This window comes from Triturus cristatus, chromosome 5_1 (assembly GCF_964204655.1).
Source record: "Triturus cristatus chromosome 5_1, aTriCri1.1, whole genome shotgun sequence".
Lineage (NCBI taxonomy): Eukaryota > Metazoa > Chordata > Amphibia > Caudata > Salamandridae > Triturus > Triturus cristatus.
In genome coordinates, this window is record NC_140587.1 from 811,764,454 (window position 1) to 811,780,354 (window position 15,901).

The following is a 15,901-nucleotide window of genomic DNA, read 5'->3' on the forward strand; positions in this document are numbered from 1 at the left end:
CTGACCAACTTCGGCCAAGAGTTGGGAGCTAATTATCATTTCCCTAATCTGACATTCAAACTCCACTTCCAATTCACAGCACACAATGTAAGTCTTACTCAAATGTAGAATGGTATTTTGAACCACTCCAAAAATCCCTATCAACCATTAACTTCGGACAGCACATGGTTCAATAGTACACAAGAAGAATCCATGCAGAGCACACATCCCAAAAACTGTAAATGCCCAAAAACCTACAGATAAACAAGTGTGACAATCAAAAAAAATTAAAATGTAATATCATTGCCTGCCCCATTAGCATAAATATCCCTGTACTCACTGTTAACTTTGTGAAAATTCTTAAACCTTAAGAAAGGCATTTCAAATCAATTTTTCGAATACTGAAGTTATATATCTCAAACTATACTGAATTAAAAAGACAAAGAGGCACAAGAATAACATCACCAGCATATCAAATGCATCACATAATAATATATAACACTACTGCTCTTATCCTTCATACCCAGAACTCACACTGGACTGTTATAAACTGCTGACCATGTCACACACTTGCTACTTCTTGCTGTCTCATATTACGGACCATGTGCTTTGGACTCTTCAATGAAGGCATACCACAGTTTTAACTCCACTCAACTGGATTATTATCCTTTCTAACAGATCCTTGTCAACCATCCTCAGAAGACTCTGCCTTCTTAGCAGCTATTCTCGCACTACTTGCTGGTGGAGGTGAGGTTGGGAAGCCTCATGCTATTCCTGTCTGGTCACACAGTCTCTCTACATCTTTAGACAGTCCACTCTTGTGTCAGGACTGGCTTCGAATTGCAACCAGAGTCCTGCTGCATCTCCATGCAGGTGGCATTACCAATTTGTCCTCAAATGTAATAGTTGGAGGGCAGGGACATCACACAAGTGTCAGCATCCATTTATGAAGAAGGTAGCTCCTTTATTTCATTACAGGTTACAGGAAAAGCTGGTAGGTCCTCTTAATGATCCATTATCCTTCCGACCGTAATCAGCTTGGGATTCACCCAGCACACAGACCCATCACTTCAATCATTATGACATTCTTACAAAATCCACACTCAGCATTCTACTGGCCCAATGAGCCCATGCATACAAAGACACATTATATCACTATATGATGCAAGGCCTTAATTGCTTTAAAGTCTAGAAGATGTTGTCTGCTTTTATCACTCCACTGTATTACATCTGCTTGTTGTTTTATTGTAGAAGTGGAAATAAAAAAAAATGTACAAACAAAAAATTACATTGACTATAATTGTAAAACAACCGTATGAGGGCTTCATAGCTTGCAAATGAACTAACAACAGGTAGGATAGGTAGATAAATACCTTTTAGTTTTAACACAAACCGGAGAAAAATACAATTATTATTGCCTCAAAGAATTGTTACTATTTGCTTTGAGTTGTTGTGACCTGAAAGCCATTTAGACAAAGGGAAATTAGAAAAGTATAAAGAAAGCACTGGCAAATCTTAACCTCTGTGGTTGGAGTATGTTATTGATGACAAGATTTTGTTTCCTCACAAGCTTTTAAATATTTTTTAGATATTGATAAATGTGCTAATTCTTCCACCGCTTGTGGCCCTTACTCTATCTGCACCAACAAACAAGGAAGTTACAGCTGCAAGTGCATGCCGGGGTTCAGCCGTTCACGTACAAGGAATCTGCCGAACAACATCGCCTTCTGTACAGGTAACATCACTCTTGGAAACTAAAAAACTTTAAAAAGATGGACACCTGAGTGTTTTGGAGGGATGCAAACTCAATATACTTCAAAACCTTGTCTTTGTGGTTTGAGTCTGTTGGTCTAATTTAGATTTTAGCACTCAGAGGAATCCCCATTGGCCGGACAGAGGGCTTAACGTCCACCAGAATGACATTATGCTGCTCGTCAAATTGAGAAATTACCGCAAGGGTGACTGTAATTTTCTAAAGCTTTGGCAGAAACTGCAGTCACGACAATTCCTGTGAATGCTTTTTACAGTTTGGTGAAGGTCTCCGTCAACAAGCGAAAATAATAAAAACATTCTCCCTTTGCCAAGGGAGTACTCTCCCATGGCAGGGAGAGCATTTAGCTATTTTCACTGCCCCTTACCGGCATGGTTTTCTGAGCGGGAGCGGGCAGTTAAAACTGACTTCTAATTCTATCCATTCAAATTAGGCAGTGAATTTAGAATTCTGCCACTGACTAGAATGGACATGCCAATGCCCCCACCACCCAAAAACATAGCCACAGTCTTTTTGCCCCCTGGGGGCAGATGGGGCAATATCCCCCAATCTGACCCACTGGGAGTCAGAAAGCCCACTAAGCACCAGGGAGTATTTTCTTTAGCCAGAGTAGGGGTGGTGGCTGCCCAGAACCGTCCATTTGTTTTTGAATGGGATGGCATGCCCCCACCCCACTCAAAAACACATGGACAGTCCCACAGGGCAGAAAGCCCACTAGGAAGCCAGGGGCTATTTTTTGTTGTTGTTGTTCAGAGGTGGAAGCTGCCCAGAATGTGGATGCCAGTGCCCCCACCCCACCCCCCAAAATAGCCCCAGTTTTTATGCCAACACCCCAGGGGCAATAGCATGGCCCCTTAGGCAAGAGTCGCTCCCCCATTTTTTTGTGCACACATTTAAGCTAGTTCTGCTGCCCTTGGCAGCGATATTTTGGTCTCAGGCTTGGTAGCCATCTAGAGAAGCCTACTAAACCCAGACATTTCTGAAAACTAGACATCAGGGGGAGTCCAGGGAGGTGTGGTTTGGGGGACACTCCAACATTTGTTTTACCCACAATCCCCAGCAAACTTCAGATTTAGCTCAAACAAATCATGTTTTCCTCACATATCTGTGTGAAAAGGTGGTGGGATCACCGGGCCTGCACAAATTTCCTACCATCCAGCATTACCCCAGGTCTCTTGATACAAATGCTACCACACTTGTGTAGGTGGGCAGGTGCCCGTGAGCGGGAAGGGCCCAAAACATATTGTGGAGGCATTAGATTATCTATCACAAAATGACCTGGTATTGCAAGGGGGTCACCTGAGTTTTTTGTTCCAGGCTCGGTGGCCATCTACGGAAACCTACCAAACCCAAGTATTTCTAAAATCTAGACACCCAGGGTAGTCCAGGGAGGTGTGGCTTGCGTGGATCCGCCAACATGTTCTTACCCAGAATCCCCTACAAACCTCACATTTAGCTAAGCAAATCACATTTTCCTCACATTTATGTCTGGAATCACTGAGCTGGCGCATATTTCTTACCACTCAGTATTCCCCACGGTCTTCTGAGTAAAATGATACCTCACTTGTGTGGGGGGGCCAAGGGTCTGCGACTGGGAAGGGCCAAAAACTTATAGATTGTGGGGATAGCACAGCGAGCTCTAAGCTCTATATTTCTTGTTGCAGGCACTCAGATTCCAGAACTTTCCATTACAGAAATATGAGGAAAATGTGGGGTTTGTGTTTACAAAGTTTGAGGTTTGCAAGGGATTATGGGTAACAGAGCCTGGTGAGAGCGACACAAATCACCCCATCCTGGATTACCCTGGGTGTCTAGATCTAAAATATTTACTGGTGTGCTAGGTTTACCTAGATGCTTGCTGAGCTAGGGCCCAAAATCCACAGAAAGGAACACTGTAAAAAAAAGGGTCCACATTAAATTTTGGACTGTTTACTGTCACAGGCACTAGGCCTACCCACACAAGTGAGGTACCATTTTTATCGGGACACTTGGAAAAATGCTGGGAGGGGGAAAGTTTGTGGCTCCCCACAGATTCCAGAACTTTCATCACATAAATGGGAGGATTTTTTTTTTTTTCAAAACTTTGAGATTTAATAGGGATTATGGGTAACAGAACCTGATGCTAGCGTCACAACTCACCCAATCCTGGATTCCCCTGTGTGTCTAGCTTTCAAAAATGTACAGGTTTGCTAGGTTTCCCTTGGTGCTGGCTGAGCAAGGTTCAAAATCCACAGCTAGGCACATTGTAAACAAAGGGTCTGTTTTCACTGGACAAATGTGATGTGTCCACGTTGTGTTTTGGCCCATTTCCTGTCATGGGCAATAGGCCTACCCGCAAACATGAGGCACCAATTGTATTGGGAGACTTGGAGGAATGCTGGGTGGGTGGAAGTTTGTGGCTCCCCACAGATTCCAGAACTTTCTATCACAGAAAGGGGAGGAAAATGTTTTTTTTTTTAACAAACTTTGAGGTTCGAAAGGGATTTTGGGTAACAGAACTTGATGCGAGCCACACAAGTCTCCCCATCCTGGATTTCCCTGAGTGTCTACCTTACAAAAATGTACAGGTTTGCTAGGTTTCACTTGGTGTCCGCTGAGCTAGGGTCCAAAATCCACAGTTAGGCACATTGCCAGTTGTCACTGGAAAAATGTGAAGTGTCCATGTTGCGTTTTGGCCCTTTTCCTGTCCTGGGCACAAGGCCTACCCACACACGTCAGATACCATTTTTATTGAGAGACTTGGGGAAGTGCTGGGTGGGTGGTAGTTTGTAGCTCCCCGCAGATTCCAGAACTTTCCATCACAGAAATGTGACGAAAATGTGGTTTCTTTTTACAAATTTCTTATGGGTAACAGAACCTGGTGAGAGCCGCACAATTCATCCCATCCTGGATTCCCCTGGGTGTCTAGTTAAAAAAAATGTACAGGTTTGCTAGGTTTCCCTTGGTGCCGGCTGAACTAGGACTCAAAATCCACAGCTAGGACCATAAAAAAAGGTTCAGTTTTCAGTGGAAAAATTTGATGTGTCCGTGTTACGTTTTGGGACATTTCCTGTTGTAGACACTGAGCCTGCCAACAAAAGTGAGGGACATAGTTCCCTTTAACATGCGTTCTTGCACGCGCACACATGTCCTTTCTCCAGCGCGCACACACTTTCCCAAAGCTCCCAGGTCAACAAGAGACAACTTGCCAGCCATATACTTAAAGATAACACAAGTGTCCTAAACAACGGTCACTTTGTTGGCAAAGTGTGAGAAGCGATGGAGCCATGTTTGCAAAGCCGGTCGGAAGAACTGGTGTTTCACCTACGTGCACATTGCATTTGCAACATCCAAGAGCTTGTCGCCGCTACACCTGCCACTTGCTCAGGTAGTTTTGGGGGCCTGCCAGGATTGTGCAGGGAGCCTTTAGCGTTATGGTCAGAGCTGCCGTCTATGGAGCCACTGAGCCAGGTTCGAATTCCAGACAGTATACATTTTGTATTTTGTTTTCAGTCCCCATAAAAAATTCTGAAAGGCTTCATAATAGCCACATGTTTGCATTTAGTAATTAAGCAATGTCTAGTCTGTGACTGTGTCCAAACATTTGGATCGCAGGTCCAGCGAGTCTGTTTTCAATCTAATAGCTCTTGGAGAGGCGATGCGATGTTGCTGTAATTTGAGTGCAGCCAGAACAGTAAACCCAGGGGCATTGGGGGTTTAGGAATAGGTAACCTAAACTGCACTGTGTATGTGCAACTTTCCTCCTTTCCCAGTTACACTGAGATGGAGAGAGGCAGTGTTAACCCACATAACAAGCATTTACAATGCAATCGGTCTCGCCTTTGGGACCTTATATGTATTTAGCTGTGCAGCACAATAGCCTGGGTGCTGAAACATCTACTGTTCTTTAACATGGATGGAAAGTAAGCACCAAACTGCATGACAGGCCAGGTATGGGAATACATGGAGAGAAATATTGCCTCCTTTTAATATAAAATCAGGGCCGTTGGTGGTCATATCACTGAAAATACAAGATTTGAAAAAAATATTATTGTCTACTGGTGCTCATGAAAGACAGTTTCTATGGACTGGAATCTAGAGAATGCTAAAGTGATTCTGGTATTTTACTTACCTCTGCTGGTCGTTTTCTATTAAGACAGTTAAATAGAGGCAGTTGAGCAGAAAACAAAAGTCCCTAAGCAGAAGCAGATAAGTCCTAGGGCTGATCTCCAGTGCCCACAAAGTACATACAAATAAGTATATACTAGTATATAAGTATATACTAAAGTATATACAAGAGGTCTCGAATGCTCGACCTAAAAGGCCAGAAACTCAATTTTATTCTACATTCACCAAGCCGGCAAAGTTGCATTATGAAACCTGCAGCCATTCCTGGTTTTTAAGCCAACAGCATGTTGCATGGTGGGGCTTGTAGTTTTGCTTTCAATGCCGTCATTATGGGCTAAAACCTTCTGCAGGCAGTGTTGTTGGCTAAAGGGCCAGACTTGTGAGCTAAGTTTTAAAAATCACCTAGTCCATTCAAAAACTGCTTGTTTCACACAAAAAACAACCAGACTCTGCTCATATATTTTTGTCAGGGTTAACTCTTTAATTCACATAATGCATTCAAGAAAGCTTTGGCATTGCTTATCATTTTGTCTTTTGTACAGTGGAAAGTTTTCTCCTGAGCATCACAACTAAGGCTCAACATGGCCAGATGTCTCGCACTCTTCCCTATCTCACAGAGTAAGTAAAGGACAGGCGGTAGTAGCAGGAGGGACAGAACACAGTTTTCTCACACCTACAGAACAGATAGCTAACGAACTAAAGAGGGAGTGAGAGGAGTTAAAGGACTATTGTACTATTGTACGATCCCTGTAAATAGATATTGTAAGTAAGTGGAATATTATGTGGTATGGCTGGGTAGCCTTACCATGCAATATTATCACAATTCCCCAAAGATGGTTCTTGGATTCACACTAATAAATCCCTAGCTCAGTCCTGGTAGAGTGGCAAAGAGCAGTCAGGATTTACTAGAGGAACATGTGTTAAGCATTTGACCGTACCATTATGGTTTATAAGTAATTGACATGACTCGATAGAAATCGGACACCAATTTATTTTAAAAAGTACATTTTAATCTTAATTTAGACACCAAAATGAGCAAAATAGCATACATATAACCAAAGTTATGAATTTTCAAAGCAATATAAAATCAAGCCGTAAAATACAGTGAGACTTTATCATTGTGGTCAATTGCAAAAACTACTAATGACAATCGGTCACTTAAGGGTCAAGGTGCCTTGTACCTTTGCAGGGTAAAGGTGGTGCCGTTCCCAGGACCAGGCCCCAACAGTCCGTACAATTTTGCCATGCCCATGGAGTCCGGGTGCAGAGTTGTCCTGGCTGTCCTTGGTGCTGAATGGGACCTGGAATAAAGCTGATTTTACCACTGGGACTGTGCTGCTGAAAGGAAATGCAAAAACAAGAGCAGGTTCCTTGATGACATTGGTTGAGGGTGTTATGGAGTGCCCTCTTAATGCAGCATCAAGTTAAGGGGTTGGTTACCAAGCTGGTGACCAACAAGCCTTGGTAGCACTAAAAGTAGCAAAATGTAACTGACATTTGAAGGTCCAGGGGAGTGCGGTAGCGGCTTGAAACATCGGGGAAGGCCAGTCTATAACTCCCATAATGCACTACACCATCTGTATTTGAGGCTTTAAGTGAGATGAAAAAACTAGGGTCTGAAAGGGGCGTGGTCAGTATAATTAACGGCATGTCTTAAAAACACCTATGCTAAAAATCTGTGCCTGGCATAGCGTGCCGCCTGACTACTATTTTTCTGTTTTTGTCATTGCATCTAGATATAAGATACAACAAGTAACGTCACACCTACAGCAAGCCTGGACTATTGGCTTTGTCATTGGTTGTTAGTTGCATAAGATAAATGAGCAAAAAATGCTATTGTCCAGAAAGGATGAGACTGTAAAAGAACTATAACGAGTCTCTTTGAAGTGACATCAATGGCAGTGAAGGGTGGTACTGCTGCAGAGTTACGATGTTTTTTCACTCTGAGGGTGAGGGCAAAAATGGAAAGCTCAATAGGGACCTGTCTCAACAACTGCTTTTTAGAAGCTGCCTGTGCCCATTTAAAGCCCTGTTGTCAGCTGTTGCAGGTTGGATCCCACAGTGTTTGCCACCGATTATGATTTAGTACACAAGTGTGGACGGTCAGTGCACAGCTGAGTTGATTGTGATTTAATGCACGCCTGTGGGTGGTTAGTCCATGGCGGATTGTGATTTCCTGCATGAGCGTGGGTGGTCAGTGCTCACCAGGCGAGCACGGGCGGGCAGGAACAGGGCAGCTGGTAGCCTGGTGCAGACTGTGATCCACAGGTAAGACCTGGCCATGGGTGGGAAGTAGTAGGAAGTGGGAAGGTCTGAGCGGGAGGGGACTCACACTGAGAAGGGAGGGCTGTTTGTGAATAAGCCCCAATAGGCCCATCCGCAGAGTATATGGAGTCAAGGGGTACGTGAACCGCCTGCACACCAGGGCAGTGTACAAGTGATCTCTCCGGCATGGCCAGCTGGAAATAAACAACATTTACGTGAAGGATTAGAAGGCACAGACACCAGACTGGAAGCAACCACAAGAGCTGAGAACAGCACTAGAACCCACATGTAAGAACGCTCCACTTCTCTACTGGACGTCCTTTGAGGCACTGAAAGCGCAATGACCACCAAGCAGGGTAACTAGTGTCATTTGACAACTAAGTGTGTAGCCCCGGGCTTTACTTACTATAAAAAATACTTGAGTTTGTCTGGTCTGCCTGGTTTTCAATTCACTCACACTTTGGATTTAGCTTTTGCATCTACAGGGCTGGCACAATTAGCCTGTGCTGCAGTCCCCCCTTATACTTCAGTAACCTACCTATTTTGTTACATGGTTCCTGTGACAGGTGGTAGGGCTGGCGCTGGGTCAGTCAGATGTTTGATGGGAGAATGGCCAGTAAAGTAACCTAGTCATTTTGTGACATGGTGCCTCTGGAAAGTAGGCAGTGCTGGCGCCAGTTCTGTTGCATGTTAGTAAGAGATTAATCCTGAGGGAAAAGAGGAGCGTTTGCAAAATATTGATGCAGAAGAAAGGCTGATTGGGCTGGGTTCGAGTCAGCCACTCATCAGTGCGATCCAACAGGGCTGTGTCAGAGCTGCCCCTGCCTTACAACCTATAAGAGGCCTGGAGCTGGTCGCACAATTTCCAGATTTCCAAGTTTGGCTCTGCTGTGGGCATCTTAAAAATAGGTGAAGCTGCTCCGCTGTTTTTCTTTAGAGACATCATTTTAGCAAGAGATGGGAGGATCCGCAGCTTGAAAATCCAACTTGTGTGTGTGTGTGCGTGCACAGTATGAGTGGAAATGTGTATATCCATGGGTATCTGAGTACATGGGAGGAGCTGTATGGGGTATTTTTGATGTGTGTATCTGTGTGTGTTCTTTCTGCCTGTGAAACTGTGCAAGCATGTCTGTGTCTACCTACGTGTCCTAATGGACATCTGTGCAAGTGTTCACCGGTGTATTTATTTGTTGTGTACCTCTTCAAACCCTGGCGGCACAGCACCCAGGATAATATGTATCCTGCATAGCTAAAACTTATAAGGTCAAAACGGCAAGACCTATTGGCCATGCCAATGCTTGTTTATCACACTATCGGCCCCTACTACGTCCTACCTTGCCGGGCCATACCTCACCCCCTGCGGACACACATCAACACCCTCTCCAAACAACTTGGAAACATCCTGACAGAGGTGGGGTGATTCAGGTGAGCTTTGGAGGTGCAGAGCTCGGGCGACATCACAAGTGCAATTAAAGGAAATAGAAGGAGGAGGTAGGTATTGGGGGGGGCACTTGGGTGTGCCCCCCATGCATGCTCTGAGTTGAGGTTAGAGGATACGGCATACAGGAGAGTGGGTACGGATTATGGGAGAGTCCTTTGTGTGTTTGATAAAGTTTCATAAGTAAGTTTAATTATGCCGCACACAACACACCTTCTACGCGACATCCTTCAGTTTAGCTGCGGGGAATTCTGTCATGCGCATTTACATAATCATTTCCTCTGGTGCAAATTGGCTAGGATTGCCTTGCTTGGACATTTAAATTTATTTACAGTAGTCAGTCATGGCTCTCTGAGTTAAATGCTCGCTACTGAAAAATGTGTCGATCTTCAAATCCTAGCAAGGCCATCTGCACCAGGTCGGTAAACTGAGTACAATTATATCAGAAGACATTAAACGTATTTATTGTTTAGAGCTCATCAAAGCAGCGCAAGGTTGCTATGAAGCGTTACATAAGAAAACTTGTTGCATAAAAATGTACGTTCACGGGGCCTTCTTCACAAAGACGGTATTTTTTAATCCCACTCGGGCCGCCTCACTGTTTCATGCTTCCAAGATCGAGAAAATAACAACCGATGCCATACCGAAAAAAAATTCATTTGGAGATGAACTCTATCTAAATCACAGTTATGATTGCCATCATCGTTACCTTTGTCATTATTATTACCTTTGTCGTTCCTATTATTATTATTTTTGTGGTAGATTTGGGGGAGGGCAGCACGCTCTGTGTATGCATGCCTGCCGAGTGGGCTCTCTGTTCATAGTAACACTGCTTAATTTGTGCCGGTTTTTAGGTGCAGGCACTGATGTTTGGTGACCCGCACTTACTTTAATCCTCAGACTTTGACCTAGAACAAGAAAGAGAAAGGTAGCAAAGGGTGAAAGAACGAGGAAGAAAAAAATAGGAAAACAGAGAAAAAGCAGGGACGAAAAAGAAGCAGCAGTGAGTAAGATAGAGAGACGGGAAGGGCAAGTGGAAGAAAGAGCCCCGAGATGGAATTAAGACAAGGCTGTCTCGGTATTAGTGAATGCGGACATTCATCAGAACCAGCGCCTGGCTCCTAAGAATGGCTCCGGCCCCTGCATTTATAGTTTTAACAGATTAAGCTCTGCATAAAATGCAGAGCAGCACCTGATGGGGCCAGGAGCCGCCTTGTTTCTAACGCGACAGTCTGGCTGCAGCTGCCCGCCTTGCTGTTCGATTGCAAGGGAAGGTTTAGACACCACCCGTCCCTTTAAACACAGACTTCCCCCTGGGAGCTGTGGTAAATAATTTAATTACCGGGACTTAATTTGATACAGAAACATAATAAAAATAGCTCAGTAAATAAGAGGCAGAATCCGTGGTATTAGAGGTTCGGAATGGGCTTTATTCCAATGGATGATTCGAATCGGTTGCTCCAAGTTCCATCACCACGAAGGTTCAGGAAGTGAAGTACATACTTTATTGATAATCAATCACTTTTATACAATAGGCATTACAGTGAAGCAAATGCAAGAGGCGTAACAATTGATAGTGTGGATAATACATTCATGCGTAGCAAAAATAGGCGTAACTGGGTGTGATTAAAGAACGTCATCAGATGTGATGTCATAATAGGGTGGTTCCATGAAAGAATTTCGCAATGTCAGCAGAAATACTTGGCAGAAATGCGCGCGCAGCAGCATGACGTGTGATTGACGTGCAACTAGGGGGTGAAGGGGACTTGACATTTAGCTCTACATGTGGCGACAAAAGTCTGGAGGGTCAAGTCAACCTAATCCCAAATCATATCTAACATCCTATGTTTAAAGAACTATGTTATCCAAAAGAGAGGTCTCTTAGAGTAGAATCTTATTCTATACTGACTATACTGACTGTTAGTGCGTGTACAAGCGTCTAAGTGTCTACACTAGATGCGAGGGTAGAAATCTTCCATATTAATAGGGCTATGAATTACTTGCATAAAGACAGAGAAGCCGGGCCTTTGCTCGGTAGCTGGAAGAATGTTTACTTAAACTACTAGACAGGAATGCATTGGGCAGGGAACGGAGCAGATAATTTCGAAGGTGAAATACAGTTTTTGGCAGGCAACAGGCTGATGTCAGGCTTCGTGAGCCGCGCAGGGAATGAGACAAAGTTCATGGTCACAGATGCAGGCTCAGACTGGAGCTTTCAGAGGCAGAAGGCAAGAAGAGTTTGATGACAGAATCAGGGCCTACTTGCCTGGACTGTAAAATGGCATAAGTGAACCATATAAAGCCGGTGGCCTTTCATACTTAGGAATGGAATATCCGGCCTATTCATGGCGGATCTGAAAGAGGACATGTTGACGGTGGACGCACATGTGTTTGCGTCTTCATAACTGGAACTGGAGGGAACATACATGTACTTATGATTCATACATGAAACCGTTGGGGTTCAAGATAGGGGACATAACTGATCAGAAAAATCCATATTTCCACATTCCCTCCTTGTCCCCTACTTGCCCGTTAAGAGATATCAATCTTCATCAATCCGTTGATCTGTTCATATAGCATCATTTGTTCTTCTTTCTTCTTCCGGGATGAATGAAATCTTGGTGGTGGAATACACGATGTGGCACACAGACCACAGATCGCTGGTCCACATTGTAGACATAGACAGCAACTGAATAGTATGAGAAGGCCAATACCTAGGAAAGATAGGACCTTCCATCCAAAGGTAGATAATACACTCCAAAACCAACCGGACCAAGTCCAGGTGCCTGGGTTCTGGTGTATCTGGCTTACAATCTTATGAAGGCGAGTTATGGCTTTATATACAGATGGCGAATTTTCTGGTATGAAAATGCAACAGCTTGATCCGATGACCCTACAAGCTCCGCCCCTATCGGCCAGGATGACGTCAAGGACAAGACGATTTTGAAGCACAACAATCCGCATAGCAGACTGCTCTTCTGTTAAATTGCCTAAGGCGGAAATAGTTTCGTTCACTACTGCTTCAAGGGTTCTAGTTAATCTACGTATCAGCTTACTATTAGTAACGGTACCTATATAGGGAAAGAGACCTTTATTGAAATCTGTGTATTTTTCCCATGCTGTTTCAGTGTAATCGACTATTGGGAGATCTCTCCTTACTCTATTATATACTAAATGAGTATTTCTGTGATAATCAGGAGGAGCTAGGAAAACAGGTGGCAAAAGAAATCCAATGTAGCAGGTACCATCCCAATCTAGAGGCAAACGTACATATGCCGTCCGACCACATATGAAATAGGAATGGCGGGAAGCTCTAAATGTAGACTTGCCTTGATCACTAAATTCTACTACAGTGGTGCATCTACTATGGCCCATAGGTATGGAACCATTCTTTCTTACACATAATTCACCTTTTACTGGAAATATTGACATAGCGGGCAAAATTGGAGTAGCTTCGGATTCGACATTTAGGATCATAAGATTAAGCGTAAAATTACCTAATCCATACACTTCATTTTCTAGATCAGTTCCTGTTCTCTGGGGAAGTCCCTCCTTGTTAGGGTAGCAGACTTTAAGTAAAACTAAGTTCAAATTTCCCCATACCCAGTTATCTTGATAAACTGCAGAATTCGAATCTAGGGAATTAATTAAACTAAACCATGCTCCACAGGAGCCGTTGTGTGTGAACGGGTATGGAAAGAGAGGTAGAATTCCTTTATAATTCTGATAGGGAGGGAGTCGGCCACATATCCAACAATTTGTAGCATTGCTAACCTGATGGGAATGATGTAACATACTAATAAACGTGTTATTGCGCAGCGCAAATCTATAAGACAACTCAAGCGGAGGTAATTCACTAAAAGAATGTTCGGCAGTAATATTATAAACATGTCTAGAAATAGGATAATATATGTGCAACAATATACTTGCAGTAATTATTAAAAGACTTAAGAAAAACAAAATTAATAACGTCACTGTGCAATGACTACGCAGTGATTTACAGTACGCATGTCGTTTCAACATTTTTCGGGTGTGTTCTCTATTCAGGTCTAAGGGATACATGTCAGAGACAATTCAACCGCTTCACCTTGGAGAGGACTTAAACAATCAAATTGCTTGACTGATTAGACCTGAGTTTTAGTTTATAATGTTCGGAATTACTCTTTTCAACAAAAGGAAGTTTTGAGTCAATGGGGGAAGACACACAAGGTGTGGTATTCACATCCGATTGTAGTCCATGAAATTTCTTGATATGACTTGAATGTACCCAGCCTTTCCTGCCCTCGATCTTCACGGCTGTCCTTGTGGTGAGCAAGACCAGCTGCGGTGACTTCCACCTAGGTTCCAGCTGAGTCTTTCGATCAAAGTTCCTCACCAGGACCAGGTCTCCCGGAACTACGTCATGGGGTTTCACCTCAGTGTTGTCAGGAAAAGCTGCAGCTACCTGTGAACGACAAGATTGTAGTGCAGACATCAAGGAAGCCAAGTAATCTGTCAGCATATTACAGTCAATATCAGTTATTTTGCGTGGTATAGGCGTCCCCCACATATTTGGTGGTCTGCCAAAGATCACCTCATACGGGGATAGCCCTGTTCGAGAGTGTGCTACCATTCTCATGTAAAAGAGTGCAACTGGTAACGCTACTACCCAGTCGACACCTTTCTCTCTGCATATTTTGGACAATCTAATTTTCAGGATCTGATTATGTCTTTCTACGAGACCTGCTGCCTCGGGGTGTCGGACACAGTGGAATTTCCACTGATAACCTAACAAAAGTGAAACGTGTTTCATTAATTCGGATGAGAACGGCTGGCCGTTATCTGAGTAGACAACACGTGGTAAACCGTATCGTGGGAAGAATTCTCGAACCAACTGTTTGGCAGTAGTCGGGGCAGTGTAATCTGAAACCGGGTATGCCTCCGTCCAACGGGAAAGAGCACAGACAACTACGAGAACATATTTGAATCCTCGACATCGTTCCATCTGGATATAATCCATCTGGAGGACTTCAAAAGGGTGATCAGGAGGCTGAAATCCACCCTGTTCTACGGGAACGCTTTTTCCTGGGTTGAACTGACAACAGATCATACAGGTACGAACTTTTTGTTTAGCTGCTGCTCGTAAATGTTTATTGAACCAAATGTGTTGAATGCTGTCTAGCATAGCTTTTTCTCCTAGATGTGCTGGACTATGTACAGTGTTAATGATAACTTGGACCATTGAATCAGGAAGGAACCACACAGATTTTTCCTTCATCATCCATCCTTGATCCGTTTGGATCCCTCCTAATTCAGTCCATTTCTTTATTTCTTCTGGTGTAGCATGTGTCTGTATATCAATTACGTCAAGAGTGGGATCTTTAACCGTCATACAATGTGTTGGCGTCAGGACTATTGTCTTTGTCATGTCGGATGTTTGAGTTTGAGCAGTCTGTTTAGCTGTTCTGTCAGCTAGATCATTGCCTTGAGAAATGATATCAGTAACTTTCGTATGAGCTTTACATTTCATAATTGATATTGCAGTGGGTAGATGTATTGCATCTAACAAAGCATGAATGAGGGGTCCGTGCTGAATGTGGGCACCGTGAGAAGTTAAATAACCTCTCTCTCGCCACAGCACGCCAAAGTCATGTACAACTCCGAATGCATAACGTGAATCAGTGTATATGTTGACTTTTTTATTTGTGGCTTGAATACAGGCTTGTGTCAGAGCGATGAGCTCTGCGGCTTGAGCTGACAAGATATTTATGCAATTTGTTTCAATGATTTCAGTATCTGTTGTGACTGCGTAAGCGGCCACTAACTCTCCTGTACTTGTTCTTATACATGAACCATCTACATACAACGTCAGGTCTGGGTCTGACAATGGGACATCCGTCAAGTCCTGTCTGGGTTTCGTCGTGATTGTAATAACTTCAATACAGTCATGAGCTAGTGGGTCTGTTCCGTTTACAGGTAAAAGTGTGGCAGGATTCAATGTGTTACAACGTCTGATTTCTATATGTGGCTGAAACAATGTTAATTCATACCCTGTAAGTCGCGCTATAGTCAAGTGTTGTGTTTGCGTTCTATTCACAAGAACCTCTACGGCATGTGGTACTTGAACTGTCAATGGATGTCCTAACACTATGGCATCGCTTTGTCTGATTGCTAAAGCTGTTGCTGCCACTGATTTCAGGCACGCAGGCAAAGCCTGAGCTACGGGATCTAATGTACTAGAAAAATAAGCACATGGTTTGTGTGATCCTGCTTGTTCCTGTGTGAGTACTGACAAGGCAGTACCTTCGCGTTCTGTAACAAAGAGTGTAAACTGTTTATTGTAACATGGTGTTGCTAAAACA

At 43.6% G+C, this 15,901-nt stretch overlaps 1 protein-coding gene across 2 annotated transcripts in view; it reads left to right on the forward strand.

Moving 5' to 3' along the window:
* The window catches only part of LOC146831505 (adhesion G protein-coupled receptor E1-like), a 722,905-nt gene that overhangs the window by 423,680 nt on the left and 283,324 nt on the right, over window positions 1–15,901 (forward strand). For both annotated transcript variants that reach the window (XM_085605840.1, XM_085605842.1), the window contains exon 6: window positions 1,568–1,714. In XM_085605840.1, coding sequence (XP_085461966.1) covers window positions 1,568–1,714 — 147 coding nt within the window. The remainder of the gene's footprint in view (window positions 1–1,567; window positions 1,715–15,901) is intronic.